At 46.2% G+C, this 14,985-nt stretch overlaps 2 protein-coding genes across 11 annotated transcripts in view; both read left to right on the top strand.

Moving 5' to 3' along the window:
• Positions 1–3,128, top strand: part of LOC108389389 (olfactory receptor 13A1) — a 29,008-nt gene extending 25,880 nt beyond the window's left edge. For 4 of the 10 annotated variants that reach the window (XM_073240074.1, XM_073240072.1, XM_073240075.1 and 1 more), the window contains one exon: positions 1,256–3,128. In XM_073240074.1, the coding sequence (XP_073096175.1) occupies positions 1,334–2,263 (930 nt within the window). In that variant the 5' untranslated portion in view covers positions 1,256–1,333 and the 3' untranslated portion in view covers positions 2,264–3,128. The remainder of the gene's footprint in view (positions 1–1,255) is intronic. The other 6 variants (XM_073240077.1, XM_073240079.1, XM_073240076.1 and 3 more) reach the window with 2 other exon arrangements.
• Positions 3,129–5,015: 1,887 nt separating this feature from the next.
• LOC140843045 (olfactory receptor 13A1-like) lies at positions 5,016–14,636 on the top strand. The gene is made up of 2 exons (XM_073240069.1): positions 5,016–5,105; positions 12,853–14,636. The coding sequence occupies exon 2, from the start codon at positions 12,907–12,909 to the stop codon at positions 13,849–13,851; it is 945 nt and encodes a 314-aa protein (XP_073096170.1). The 5' UTR covers positions 5,016–5,105; positions 12,853–12,906; the 3' UTR covers positions 13,852–14,636.
• Positions 14,637–14,985: the final 349 nt, after the last annotated feature.

Genomic DNA, 14,985 nt, shown 5'->3' with positions numbered 1-14,985 from the left:
AAGCCAGGGATCCTCTCCCAGCATGCAGGGCCGTGTGCCCTGGAGGCACTGTGGACAGTGCCTGGCATTCTGGTCGGTATGTTTGCCTGCATGCCCTGGGCCAGCTTCTGAGAAGGGCTTGTCCTTGGTGGGGTTGACAATGGTGAGAGCAGAGCCCCAGGGAGCTCGTATGGCTCTGGGTTCTGCGCCAGCTCCGTGTCCCAACAGTCCAAGGAGACCCCAGTCTGCAAACGAGCTCAGCACCTCTTACCTTCAGGATGGAAATTTCTCCTAAACCCCTGCTCGCCCTGGAAGTGGGTCTGGCCATGTCTTTCTAGGGCCTGAGCCTGACTCTCCTCTGAGTTCATCTTGCCACCATGGTCCCATTTCTCTCAGTGTACCCCTCAGGCTGTGCCCGTTGCAGGACAATCTTCCTGACACAAACGAGCCAGGCATCGCCTTTCTCTGCCCCTTGTTTAGGGCAGATGGAGGCTCCCGGACCTGGGCGTGTTCACCTTGGGGCCTGGACTTACCTGGACACCCTGCTGGTCCAGAGCCTGTAACGTGGGGTTAAAATCAAGTACCTTACAGGGCTCAGGAGCATGAACCCCTCAATAGCAGCTCGTTACCCTCCTGCCCTTTTGTTGTGTTTTTTTTTGGGGGAGAGGTTATTAGAAACATCAATATTATCAATGTTCTAAGATGCTTCCCTGTATGCCTTGTGGGCAGGCTGTGATTCCTTTAACTGAAGCCTCTGCACAGGAACAGACACCATCACCAAAATGTAAAGGAAGCCTGTGGGATGGAGAGTAATTAGCAAAGATATCTGACAAGGGGATAATATATAAAATATATAATGAACTCATAGAATTCAAGAGCAAAACCCCCCAAATGTTCCAATTTAAAAATGGGCAAAAGACCTGAAAATACATTTTCTCAGAGAAGTCCTACAGGTGGCCATGATGCAAAGTGCTCCACATCACTAGTCATCAGGGAAATGCAGATCAAAGCCACAAGGAAATACCGCCTCACGCCTGTTAGAACGGCCGTCATCAAAAGGACAAGAGGTCATACGTGTTGCAAGCATGTGGAGGATATGGGCCCTCGTGCGCTGCTGGTGGGCATGTAAAGCGGTGAAGCCAGTTTGGTAAACAGTCTGGAGGTTGCTGTTTCTTTAAGTTAATGAGCCAGAGCTTATTACTATAAATTGAAACATTCACGTCATTGTTTTCCTTTCCAGAGTGAATGCTTATTAAATGTAATCAATTATTTTTAGTTTTTCAGTTATAAATAAAATCCACCCATTCCTTACAAGGAAGAAGGGGGCCCCTGCAGACGCAAGCCGCTGTTCCCCATGGCGTCTGGGAACCAGACCGCTGTGACCCTCTTCACCCTGCAGAGCTTCACCGACGACCCCTGGCTCCGGGCTGCCCTCTTCTGTCTCTTCTTGGCCCTGTTTGCCGTGGCCCTAGCTGGCAATGGGCTGATTATTGCCGCCATCCGCTGCAGCCCCAACCTCCACACCCCCATGTACTTCTTCCTGGTCAACCTGGCCATGCTGGACATGATCTGCACCCTGTCCATCCTCCCCAAGGTCCTGCAGAGCCTGGTCGGTGAGAGCACCATCACCTTCTGGGGCTGCCTCAGCCAGATGTTCTTCTTCACCTGGTCGCTAAGCTCGGAGCTGCTTCTCTTCACCGCCATGGCCTACGACCGCTACCTGGCCATCTGCCACCCTCTGCATTATGGCGCCCTGATGAGCGGGAGGGTCTGCCTCACCCTGGCCATCTTCGTGTGGTCCATAGGGGCACTCAATGCCTTTGTGCTCACGGGCCTGGTGCTGCGTCTGTCCTTCTGCGGCCCCCATATAATTGCACACTTCTTCTGTGAGGTCCCACCGGTTTTGCTGCTCTCCTGCAGCCCGACTTTCATTAACGATGTGATGACCATCATTGCTGACATGTTCCTCTCCGGGATGAACTTCTTGCTCACCATGACTTCCTACGGCTTCATCATCGCCAGCATCCTGCGTATCCGCTCAGCGGAGGGCAAGCGGAGGGCCTTCTCCACCTGCTCCTCCCACCTCGTGGTGGTCTCCGTGTACTACTCCACTGTCCTCTACACCTACATCCGCCCGGGCCTGGGGTCTGCTGGGCTCCTGGACAAGGCTGTTGCCGTTCTGTACACCATTGTGACTCCCAGTCTCAACCCCCTTATTTACACCCTGAGAAACAAGGAATTCAAAGCATCCCTTAGAAAACTCTTGCTGTTCTTCACCAAGTGACTCGTGAAGAGGATGCAAAAGGCCTGAACTTCAGAAGCAATGGGACCACAGCCTGAGAAATCCCCTCATGGTTGTCCAAAGGGCTCCGTATGTCGAAAGTGGTCACTCTTTGTACTTTATTTAAAAGTGATTCATTAACCTTAAATGTTTGCTAAGCCTTGCACAGTAATAGAATAACCATTCGCACATTCAGTTCTCTTCACCACTAAAAATATTTCTTAGACTCGTTTCATCAAATCCCACTGTTTGCTAAAGCACAAATACAAGTGCACTTCAATGTAAGTCCCTTTAAATGTCTCAGGCCACACAAGCAGTAAAACATGGCCAAATTGTCACAGTGATGACACACATGCTACACCATACTTGAACCTGCTGTAAAATTCTTGATCTCATAGGTGTGCTTGCCTTTTCATCTTTTCCATTTTTATTTCATATTTATCTAGGGCTTCATTCACTGAGTAGTCCTGAAAAGGAAAACTACCCTTAGCAAACAGAAGTGGCATCAGTCTGAGCTTCCTGCCCTCTGATTTTTCGGACCCAGGTCTGATGGCAATGCCCAGGACGTTCAGGCCCAAGCACCCAGCCTATTCCTAGGGCCGCTTCCTGCCAGGGGCTCACTGTCTTCCTGGCTTTGGCAGGAGGTTTTGTGCCCCATGACTGTCCTGTGTGACAAGCTACATGTGATATGTGATGTCAGCACAACTCCTGCCCCCATCAGGTCTGGACGTCTTGGCCTCACTGCAGACACATAGACATAGTGAAGGTCACGTTGGTGTTAGCTTTCCGGGTTTCTCTCTGGCACATCTGGCTATGGAAAACTCTTGTATATCTAAATCCCTATGAAATAAATCTACTTCAAAATTCACACGTGTCTCATTTCAGCCACACTTTTATACTATAATTATCTATTGCTTGTAGAATATAACGTTTTGCTTCTTGAGTCTCATTATGAATATGAAAGGATTTCTGTAGACTGCATTGGTCCCAACACACTAAAGTTGAGAATCTTTCTGATATTCAAATGGTCACGGTTTGGCCAGCGAGTCCAGCACTATAGTGGTCGTCACGTGAGTTTTAGAATCACTTGTCAGTTTCTCCCAAAAAGGTTCCCAGGCATTATAGCCAGAGAGACCATGCGGCTCATGCCTTATTCTCTGCCAGATCTCAGGTTCACTGTCTCAAAACTGTAAGAAAAAATACAGAATCAAGGCAAAAATATACTAGTGTGCTCAGTGCCTCACAATACTGCTATTAGGCATTCAATCATTCACTTTTTCTGTGTTAAAAAAGAAGCCATGCTGGCTTCTAGTTAAAATGGAGTAGTAGGATATACATTTATCCCACAGCCTTAAACAACAACACAAATAGACAATATACATGAAAAAAAACATGATTTCAAAATCTACTGAGGATGTCAAATGCATTATGAAGAGCAGACCGTGAGAGGCTCCTAGTGGCAAAGAGCAGCTCAGACACAGGCGTTGCCTTAACACCCCCGTCCCGCCCCAGTCATGTCCGAGTTCCTGGTCCTGGCGTCTATGTAGGTGTCTGAGGAGAGCCGTTCTGGAGGGGGCTGCACCCAGTGAGGCTGAGGTGCGGGTGGGCACCACATTCTGGGCTAGAACAGGCTTTTCCATCGAACCTTGTGAGGCACATGCCCACAAAGCTGAAGGCTGGGACCTCTTTCTTCTGTCCGTTCTTCCTCTCCTCTTCTAGTTTCCCATGGTGCACACATTGATATGTTTAATGCTGTTCCATATGTCTCTGAGGCTCTGTTCATTTTTTGTCATTCTTTTCCTCTCTGTTCTCCAGATTGCATAATTTCTATCAATCTGTCTGCAAGTTCACTAGTTGTTTCTCCTCCAGTTCATTTCTGTGGTTCAGTCCTTCTAGTGCATTTCACATTTCAGTTAGTATATTTCTAACTATAATATTTCCATTCAGTTCTTTTAAAAATAATTTCTGTCTTTGATCTTTGGTATCTAATGTGATCTTGTGATGCCTTCTTTAACTCTTCCTACATGGCTTTCTGTAATTCTTTGAACAATACTTATGTAGCTGCTTTGAAGCCTTTGTCTGCTAAGTCAAACAGCTGGACCCCACAGTCAGTGTCTGGCATGCGTTGTTTTTGTTCCTGTGCATGGGTCACATTTTCCTGTTTCTTTGCAGGTCGTTGAAAGCAACATTTTAGATAATACAGTTGACCATTGAACAATGAGGTGGTTAGGTGTGCTGGAACCCCACACAGTCGAAAATCTGTATATAAGCGGTGATTTCCCCAAAACTTAACCAATAATAGACCATTGTTGATTTTTTATAGTAAATGATAAAATAGAGTAGTTTTATGTTTTATGCATTAGTGGTCTATCTAACTTTTTTAGTATTTCTAGGCTACTCGTGGTTCATCTTAGGCTTTTTAAGAATTGTTGCAAATCTCCAAAAAAGTTCTCCAATATAGTTATTGAAAAAAATCCAGGTGTAAGTGGACCTGTATGGCTCAGTCCCATGCTGCTGAAGGTCAGCTGTGAGCTGTGGCAACTCTGGGCACTGACCCCTTCGCTGAGGCTTGGCGTTGTTTTTGTTTTGTTTTGCTTTCTGGTTTGATGACTCGCCTGCAGCAGTTCACTGGGGTCTGTGTCACCCGCGGTGCGCGGCCCGCGACGTCACTCCGGGGACAGAGGTCTCGGGCGTATGCGTAGCCTCGCTTCTACTAGGGGCGAGTTTGGCTTTAGCCGCACTCTCTTCCACAAGCTTTTGGCTGGCCTGCCTCTGCTGACATCAAGCCCGGCGGCCGGCCTCCGCCCACTGCTGGATGCCCGCTCTATTGCTGTTTCTTAGTGTGGTAAGAGATACGGAACATAACGTACAATTTACTATTTTAACCATTTTTGGGTACAATTCAGTGGCATTAAGTACATTCATATTGTTGTGCAGCCATCACCACTGTGTCTGGAACTTTTTCATTTTCCTAAGCTGAAACTCTCCTCCTGTTACGCGCTATTGTCTTTGACAACAGCAGCTTGATCCAGGTAAAGTCGTGCTCGTCTCCGCCAGCGCCGGCTATTGCCGGTCTTCGAGGATGGCTCTGACCCCAGGAAAGCTCCTACTGTCTTTTTGCCTCGTTTTGCCTACTAAATTTCTAGCTGATCTACCATTTTGCTTTCTGCTACTAGTGTCATGGATGTAACAGCTGCTGTTAATTGCTTACCCTTAAAATGTCCATTGTTTTTGACAATATCCCTAGCTATGAACTTTACCACACTCTCTTCCAAAGTAAACCAGTCCCCTCAGGGAGAGCTGTGGAGCTCTCTGTTCTTCTGTGCCCGGCAGAGTCTCTGCACCACTGTGCTGGGGCTGGGAGCGGGCTCAGTGGGGTCAGCAGCCCACTGCTTCCCAAGGGACACTCCTTCTCTTCAAGTGGGGCCCTGGTGGGGTTGGGAGCCCCTAGTCTTCTGGGCTTGCTCCTTCCAACATGGAACGTCTACCCCTGAGTGAGCTGCTCTGGAAGGAACTGGGCACTAGCATGTCCGTCCTGCTCTGCCTTGGCTAGAGCTTCCGCCTGTGTAGGGGCTGCTCTCACTCTGCTCAGCTGCTGCTGATACAGAGACTGGGCAGCATGGAGCTGGAGGATGGCGAGAAATGGCACAGGCTTTCCCTCCTGAGATGAAGCCATGGCTGCAGACTGTGCGCTGGGGGCAGGGCAGAGGGGCCCACACTCTGGACCGTTCTCATCTAGAGCAGAGCTTCCTCACACCGGGCTGGGTCGGGAGCGGGGAGGGTCCCGACTCAACACGCTTTCACTGTTTTTGCCATGACACAACAGATTTTCTTGCATAAATGTTTTTCCATTTGCTCTGTAACCTTAGGACAATTTCCAGATACCTTAATTGTTTGTTATTATAATTTTCACCAATTAAATGCTCCTCACGCCACCATTCCAGAGGTCACACCCTCAAGAGAAAGCTGAAATTTCTTGAATTGATGTTTTCCTTTGTTTTAAGAAGCTCTTCATTGCCTCTTTAGTCATGGCTTCTCTCTCCTCCCCCACCCTCCTCTCTTACTGTGGGATTCCAATTGCACATGCATCAGACATGTTCACTATGCCCCCCTCACTCTTTGATGAATTTTCTATTTTTTCTCTCCTCGGTTCCACGGGAGTATTTCTGTCTGCTCATCTTTATTTCTCTGATCTTATGCTCTGCTGTGCCCGATCTGCAAGGAGATTCATATACAGGGTCATTGATTTCAGATATACTGTATTTTACAGTTCTGGAATTTCCATTTGATTTTTTAAATATTTTATTTCTCTTGTGAAAATCCTCATCTTTTTAATGCATTTATTCTGTCCATGGTGTCTCTATTTTCTTTAATACACTTATTAAAATTATATTCAAGTTCTTGGCTGTTAATTTCTCCAAAGTTCCTTTCCCTGGAATTTCAACTTCTCTGGTCTTCATTGCTTCAGAGGGAACTGGATACCCTTAGATAAGTCATTCTTGTATTTTATATGAATTTTCGATGTAAAATTTATATATTTTATATGATGTCATTGGGAGAAATACTGGTCTGCCACAAGCTACTTCATCCTAACATAAGCAGAGGTGCTGAATTACATTTTAAAGTATTTTTGTTTATTGTTTTCACGTTTTCCTCTGAGAGTTCCAGGGATGTGTCTGCTGTCTGTCAGATAGCCGGTCCTTTTCTTCCAGACCTACAACTTTCCCCCTAATCATTTTTATCTCTGTATTTATTTGTGTTTAATTTTTTCACTTTTCTTATTGTGTCCTCTGTGTCTCTCGCTGAGTTCTGTCTTGTCTCTTTTATCTCTTGTGTTTCTGTCTTGTGTCAATTAAGTTTTATTTAATTTGCCAAGTTGTCTTATTTTTTCTATTTATCTCTAAACTCTACCAGTCACCTCCCCAGGTTGTTCATACATCTCTACCATGTTATTTTATTGTACTTTTAGGTATTTCTTGAGAGTTGCAAATTCTTTGTTGTTTATTTTTAAATTAATATTGGAAAGTTGGGTTATAATGTCCTCTGTATCATGTCAAACCATTAGGATGGCTTTTCTTTCTCTGCAGTGAAATTTCTTTTCTCTTTTATTCAGGCCTCTCCTTAGAGAATATCTTTCTAGACATTGAAGACTTATTATAAGTCCATATTAGAATGTTTGGATTTTTTTGCTCCAGGTAATAGCAGATGGATATCTCCTGTGGGGGCTATTGTAGGGGTAAGGAGTGATTGTCCCAGTTTCTGAGCTCATAGGAAGAACAGTTTCTTTAATACATGGCCCCTCTGTGTAGCTTGTTGGGGTGGGCACCCCTACTACCAGCTCCCTGTCCTCATTTATTTTACAGCCGGTTGCTGTCACCAAGAGTGATGCCCCCAGCCCCCTCCCCACTCCACCACCCCATTCATGCTCATTTTTTCTTCTCAGATTTGCTCCTTGCAATTTCCACTCAGGACAGGACCCTTTACTTCTGGGCATGAATTTTGTCGGAGATTTTTTTCTACCTGTGACGTCAGGTGAATTCTCTTGTCAGTTCTGATGGGTATGTAATTTATACAGAAATTGGGGTTTGGGATTTTCTCTGTCTCCTAGTTTTGTTAAAGACATTTCTTGTTGCCCCCTTCTTTGTTGTTATATATGGGTTCCTGGAGAAGAGGGAGCTTTTAGCATTAAGATGCCCTGTATTCCTATCAGAACTGCAACTTCCACTGTCATTTGGAAAAACAGACACAACAGTTTGTAACCTCGATGAAAGAAAACACAGACAAAACTGTGTCAATAACATCCTAGGTATTAGGCTTATGGGCAAATTGACTTTTGCTCTTTTTACTCCTCTGTAGTTCATGCCATCTAATTTTTAGCAATACAAGAGAAGTCAAACTTATGTAATTAAGAAGAAAACATTATTTAAATTTAAAAAGTGGGCATAATCGTGGATGGTGGCTTTGCCCAGCTTTTGAGTGCTTGGGAGATGTGTTGGCCTAGAGTCAACAGTCTCGGCATCTGGAAAGGACAGTGTGGCACCAAGGAGAGCTGTCAGTGCGAGCCTGGCAGCATCTGAAACTGAGCAGCGCTGAGGTAACACATTCCTCAGGTCGCCTGGGATGAATGGCTCTCCGTGGTGACAGCTCTCACTGTGCTAGGAAGCTCGATAAAAGAGGCCACTTCCCAGTCTGTTCATGGATCTGTGAAGTTCCTCCTTAAAGGTCCTGTTCATCTTTACAAGTCCATTGATTGTCCTATTTCACATATTCTGGAAACTGTCTGACATAGTCTGTTTTTCTGTCTTTAATTTTGCAGCCTCAAAAGTGAGGCATACTCATCCCCCTAAGAGCCGCTGACCAACCACAAAGGCAAGAACCGATGATCTATGTTCTTGAACTTGTATGTTTGTGTCATTGTCAGTGGGATGATGTGACACTTGCAGTAATTTGTTTATGGATTCCTAAGAAAATTGGATCTGCTCAACCAATCATAGATGAATAGTCGTTCACTCATGACCTGGTGTTTATTCTTTATTTATATCTTAGCAGATATAAGTATTATGCAGTTGAGTTTATGGGCTTGGAGTGGTTGGCTAATTTTCCTTTCGTACTTGCACAATTAGTGGTAAATAAAACTCTACCAGTGCGCCTCAACTTTCCACTTACAGAGTTACTAAGAACAACACCTTTGAGATAAGGTAAGAATGTCCCCTCAGAAATCAACAAGGATAACAAAAAGTTAAATTTAGAAATATCTACTTGTAATATCAAAGAGGTAATGTTGAACCATTCTGATCTCAAATGGATTGTATTATAATATTCTATTAACTGTCAGAGTTAAATTGTGATAAGCAATTATCTGTGCCTCTCATACCTGTAGTCAGGTTTATAAAATAATGTATATTTGATGAGATTACTGCTTTAAACTTTCTCCGTTCTTTGTAAAATGATCCATATCAAATAATATGAAAAAATACTCTGGAGAAGGCATTTCTGTTTACTGTCTGTCCCTCAGATGAAGAAGTCAGTTCTTGGCCTGAGCTTTTTGGTCTCAACTGTACTTAAATTTCCATGCCGGGAGGAACAAAGTCTGCCTTTGAGTCAAGCATCTGACTTTCACCTGAGGGAGACTCACCCAGTCCTCCTGGCATGGGCCAAACCACCCCAGTCTCGGGAGCCTGCAGTTCCCCACTGCTCTTTGCAGCCACATTCCGTGTTTCCTTGATCCTACTGGACACTGCCACAGGCCTTCCAGCACCTAGATCTCCAAATCCAGGTAAAAGTCTTACCAACTCTCCTCCTCTGGACACTGAGAAGGTCACACACACCCGAAGTGCCTGGGGTCGCTCTGGACTTGACAGTGCATGGGTTTGAGGTATTCCTTCTGTCTCCCCCAGAGTATGAGGCCAGTGGGGGTCCACCTCCCAGGGCCGATCTGGGTGCCTGCATGGTGGACGCAGGGGACCAGAGGGCTGGAGAAACAAAGAGCGCCTGGCCCCTAAGCCTCTGCAGCAGTGCCTGTTAGGAGAAACAGGCCTGAAGAGGGCAGGCACTTGTCCAAGGTCACTCTGGGTCCTAACAGGTGCTCTTTCCTCACCAAGTAGACAAATGTCCAAGGCTGGCTCAGAATCAAGCAAACAGGGAAATTTGGCACTTAGGTGAGCCGCTGTGAACGGTTCCTGTGAAAGGCACTTGCTCCGCCTGTGTGCGCAGGTTCTGACTGTCACAGGGTCCTCAGACGTCCCCACAGAGGACCACCCTGGGCACCTAGCCCTCCATGGCGAGCGAGGGCCTCCTCTCAGTGTGTCTGCCTGCATTTCGTGCCCCCTCTCACTGTGTAGCCCAGCACCGTGGCTGAGAAAGTGGCATTGGCACCCTTGCCCCAGATTTGGTACGTTGGAGGTTGTACATATTTAAATGACCCTTTCCCTCACTTCTTCACCTTTATTTTTCCTGTTTCAGGGAAAGTTGCTTTACTTGAATTGCACTTTCCAGGAAATCACATTACCTCTCCCACCAACCCAGCGTTTTATGCGTTTGGGCCTCTCAGCTGTGAAGTCTATGAGCAGCAGGAACGCTGTGCGTGAGGAGATGACGCGCTCATTGTAACATTGCTGCGGGTGTGGTTTCCTTTCAATTGTGTTAAATGTCAATGAGATGAACGGTGTGCAGGAAAGGAAGGAAAACGGTGAGGAGAGACCCGAAAATTCGTCCCTGTGTGTGGCTTATGCTGGAGCCCAAGGCAGTAGGACTCGGGCTGGGAGGGGCTGTCCGCCTGCTCATGGAGACGCCAGTGGTAGGAATGTCTGGGGCGTGAACCTGCAGCCATGATGCTGTGGGGAGCCCCGGACATTTCCCCAACAGGAGCCCTGCCTAGGGCTGGACCTGCCCTTGCAGTTATGATTGCAGAATGCAGCTCAGTCACAGCTACAGGCAACTTTGAAAAAATTAGGTATTTCCTCCCTTTTTGTTATTGGCTATTCTAACAAGTGTCAAGTGATATGTCATTGTGGTTTGATTTTCATTTCCTGATGTTTAGAGCATCTTTTCATATACCTGTTTTCCACCTATATGTCTTTGGGGTAGCATCTATTCAGATCCTTAGCCCATTTTTAATGAGATTTTTTTTTTGCTACTGAGTTGTGTGAGCTCTCTACATATTTTGGATATTAACCCCTTACCTGATATATGATTTACAAATAACCTGTCCCACTCAGTAGGTTGCCTTTCATTGTGTTGATGGTTTCCACTGCTCCACTCTTTACTCTGACTTAACTGCACCTGAGCTCAGGGTATATGTGGGAAGTTGTTTGCTGAGAACTGTGCTCCACAAAGACTTTGCTTTAGAAGTGGTGGTTAAGGGCCTGGGGAGGTATCAGAAAGAAGAAGGCCAACAGACATCTTAAAGGCCAGAGAAGACAATTCTCCAGCCTAGAACATTGCTCAGATTTCTCAGCCCTTGAGATATGCCTATATAAGAAGGTATATATTTTAACTGCTACCAAGTTATGGAGATTAACTGTCGGATAAAGAGATCAGATGAAGGAGGAGAGGAAAAACCTAACATATGAAGAGGAATGCTTCCCCTAGACGCAGGTTCCCTAAATCTACAGACAGGAGTTACAGCTACATCACAGGAGAACCCCTGCTCAGTCACCGAAGCAATCCCCTGAAGGGTATCTGGACGGAGCTGAAGAGGCAAGAGGGCCAAGCTCAGCACAGGATGCTGCAGGCGTCGTTCTGTTAAGAGGACGCATCCTTGACACAAAAGCCCCAGCGCAGGGGGCTGAGTTTGAGGTACTGGCCGTGGTGCTGAACAGCAGGCGGCGAGGCGTGGCGCTGGCCGTGGTGCTGAACGCGTTGAGGCGCTGTGATGAATGCCTCCATGCTCCGTAGGGTTTGCGGTGCAGTTGCTGGCTGGCCACCTGGCGGTGACACATAAGGGGAGACACAAGTACAAGAGTATAAATGGAGTGACGCTTGTCTGTGAATCATGGCCGGGGCACACCAGCGCTGCACTTGTGTGAGCTCGCTTCCCCGAGGAAATGAGGTTGAAACGACAATGTGAAAGATGGTGTATTATTTTTTGTGGAGAAGAAGAGAGGTGCATGATATGAGGAAAGGAGTTCATGCCATTTACAGGATTTCATCTCCAGTAATAAATGAAAAGAGAAGGGAACAAATCCAAGAGGACCTGAGAGGTTCACGGGAGGGTGGCTCCAGGCGGCTTAGTACTGGACCCATCAGGGGGTGGGGAGTACCTCCTTATGAAATTCATGCACATTTCTGGTTGGCCGAGGTCTAACTGTATTTATGTCCCAGAGTATAGTCTCTCCAGAGTAAAGTCAGAAAAATGAGTGAGAAAAACAACTGTAGGGTCCGAGAGAGCAGCGCATGTGCTTGGCCACGGCTGAGAAGTGCGGAGTCAGCAAATCAGATAACTCTCCCCCTCCCCCAACCCCCGACCCCACCAAAGTGAAAGGATCAAGGTCATGTTTGAGCAGAGGGACTGATGAGGTTGAGGTCCACATGGAGACAGGCTGCTGGGCACCACAGAGGACCTGTGGTGGGCTCCAGCCAGGCAGCTAGCCAGAAATAAATTACTGAGGCTTTCAGGACTGAAAACCTCATGCCCATTTCTGATGGAAGACCATGCATATGCGAAAGAGGGTAGGTGACTCTGTCAGTGACATGGAGAGGTCACTACCAAATATCCTTGGGGGAAAAGCCAGTGAGTCCAAAGAAGTAAAAGACATAATCCCAGAAAAGATGCTCATGCCCTTGGAGGATGGTGAGTATTTTACTTCCTCATTACAGAAGTCTATGCTGCTTGGATTTTAAAAGAAATAGGCAGAAAAACTTGAAGCTATGTTCATTTGGGAGGAATAAAATGAAGAGAAGAGCATTATTGAAGACAAATAATATGTGTGGCTTCTGATGGCCTCCAGGGCTGAGCAGAGGCTATTGGGTCCAGAGTGATGGCTGTTTAAGCAGAGAGATTATAAGGACCTAGAGAAAATGGAAAATGAAAATAAGGTGATGATAATCCTTGCACTTGTATTGACCAATAGTAATGAACCCTTTCTTTCTAGTCAAACTATGGAGTAAGAAAGAAACTTCAATCTCTGTGAACTGATTGAAATATCATGCACACAGCCATGAGTAACCAGACACTGGTGACAGAATTCATCCTGCGCGGTTTCTCAGCAGCGCCACAGCTCCGGGCTCTCTTCTTCATCCTCTTTCTCTCCCTGTACACCATGGCGCTCTCTGGAAATTCCCTCATTGTGGCAGCCATCGCCTTTACCTCCAGGCTCCACACCCCCATGTACTTTTTCTTGGTCAATTTGGCTGTTTTTGATGTTATCTGTGCCTGCACCGTGGTGCCCAAGCTGCTTGAGATCCTGGTGGCAGAGAAGAGAGGCATCTCTTACTGGGGCTGTGTGGTCCAGTTGTACTTCCTGACGTGGTCTCTAACAGCAGAATTACTGCTCTTCACCGCCATGGCTTATGACCGCTACCTGGCCATCTGCCAGCCTCTGCACTATGGATCCATGATGAGCCCCAGGGTGTGTGTGGTGCTGGCTGGGGCTGTGTGGGGCATCAGCGTGCTCGGTGCTGGAGTCAATGCCTGCCTGATTTTACGGTTGACCTTCTGTGGGTCCAACGTGATCGATCACTTCTTCTGTGAGATCCCCCCTCTGCTGCTGCTGTCCTGTTCCTCCACGTACGTGAATGACATCATGTCAATTATGGCTGACATCTTCTTTGCCGTGCTGAATTTCCTACTTACCATGGTGTCGTATGGCTTTATCATCTCCACCATCCTGAAGATGCGTACAGCCGAGGGGAAGAGGCGAGCCTTTTCCACCTGCTCCTCCCACCTCATCGCCGTCACCATGTACTACTCCACCATCATCTACACCTACCTGAGCCCTGGCTCCAGCTACTCTCCTGGGACGGGCAAGGTAGTGGCTGTGCTTTATTCCACTGTGAGCCCCACATTGAACCCTCTCATCTACACTCTTAGGAACAAGGATGTCAAGGCAGCTCTCAAAAAAGTCTTGATGCTCATTGTGGAAAAAGTGTAAATTGGCAGTCTCTAAAGTTTGTGTTCTTTGTTGCTTTCTCACCTGATCCTTGTGAGATGTGTCCTACTTGTTATTAATATGTTATTTCTATGGGGTTGATGCTGACATTCTCAATGCCCCCTGTTGTGAAAACATTCCTTCATTGATTCACCAGAGCATCCAAATTTGATGTGGAGTTCAACCCCCTTTTACTGAGAGTTTGGGGTTCCTACAAATGAACACATCGTAACAAAGAACAGATTCATTACATCTCACACAGCTTGGACTTCTCACCAACCTAGAGTCTCTACCTACATTGTATAAACCTGCACTGGGAAGCTGTCAGTTCAATTCCATCAAGAGTGCCCTTGTAGAGCTACCCAAATTTCTGCCCAGGCTAAATGGATCATGGCCCAAAATGCAGAATAAGTTTCTCCTGTGATGGTTAACTTTATGTATCAACTTGACGGGTCTAAGGGATGCCCAGACAACTGGTAGGACATTATTTCTGGGTATGTTGGTGAAGGTGTCTCTGGAGAAGAGTAGCATTTGAATAGGTAAACTGGGTAAAGGAGGTTGTCCTCTCCTGTGGGAGTGGGCATCCCCCAAATTGTTGATGGCCTGAATAGAGCAAAAGGGGAAAGAAGGGTGAATTCATTCTCTTTGACATTCAGCTTCAGACTAGTACTTACACCACTGTCCCCAATTCTCACACCTTCAGAATTTGACTGAATCACACCATCAGCTCCTCTGGGCCTTCAGCTTGCAGAAGGCAAGTTATGGGTCTTCTTGGCCTCCATGATCACATGAGCCAATTCTGATAATAAGTCTCCATATCTATGTATAGATGTATATGCACATTATATTGTAAAATACATAATTATACATAGAGTATATATAGTATATATATAATTATACATATGATATACATATATGTGCATTATATATGTGTGTATGTATACATATACATATCAGCCATCAGAAGTCTACATGTACGTATATCTCCAGTTGGTTCTGTCTCTCTGCAGAACCCTGATAAAGACATGTGCCTTCCCATTCAGACTGCCATGGAATCCCTGGTCCAGAGATACACTAGGAACTGCATGACCCAAGACTACACCCTCTTTGAGTCTTGTGTAGACATTACTCCTTCTG

This window comes from Manis javanica, chromosome 7 (genome assembly GCF_040802235.1).
Source record: "Manis javanica isolate MJ-LG chromosome 7, MJ_LKY, whole genome shotgun sequence".
Classification (NCBI taxonomy): Eukaryota; Metazoa; Chordata; class Mammalia; order Pholidota; family Manidae; genus Manis; species Manis javanica.
This window is presented reverse-complemented; position numbering and strand designations above follow the sequence as displayed.

What these genes read in the sequence shown, in the direction of transcription:
- LOC140843045 (XM_073240069.1), top strand. Translation starts at nt 12,907, where the DNA reads ATGCACACAGCCATGAGTAACCAGACACTGGTGACAGAATTCATCCTG.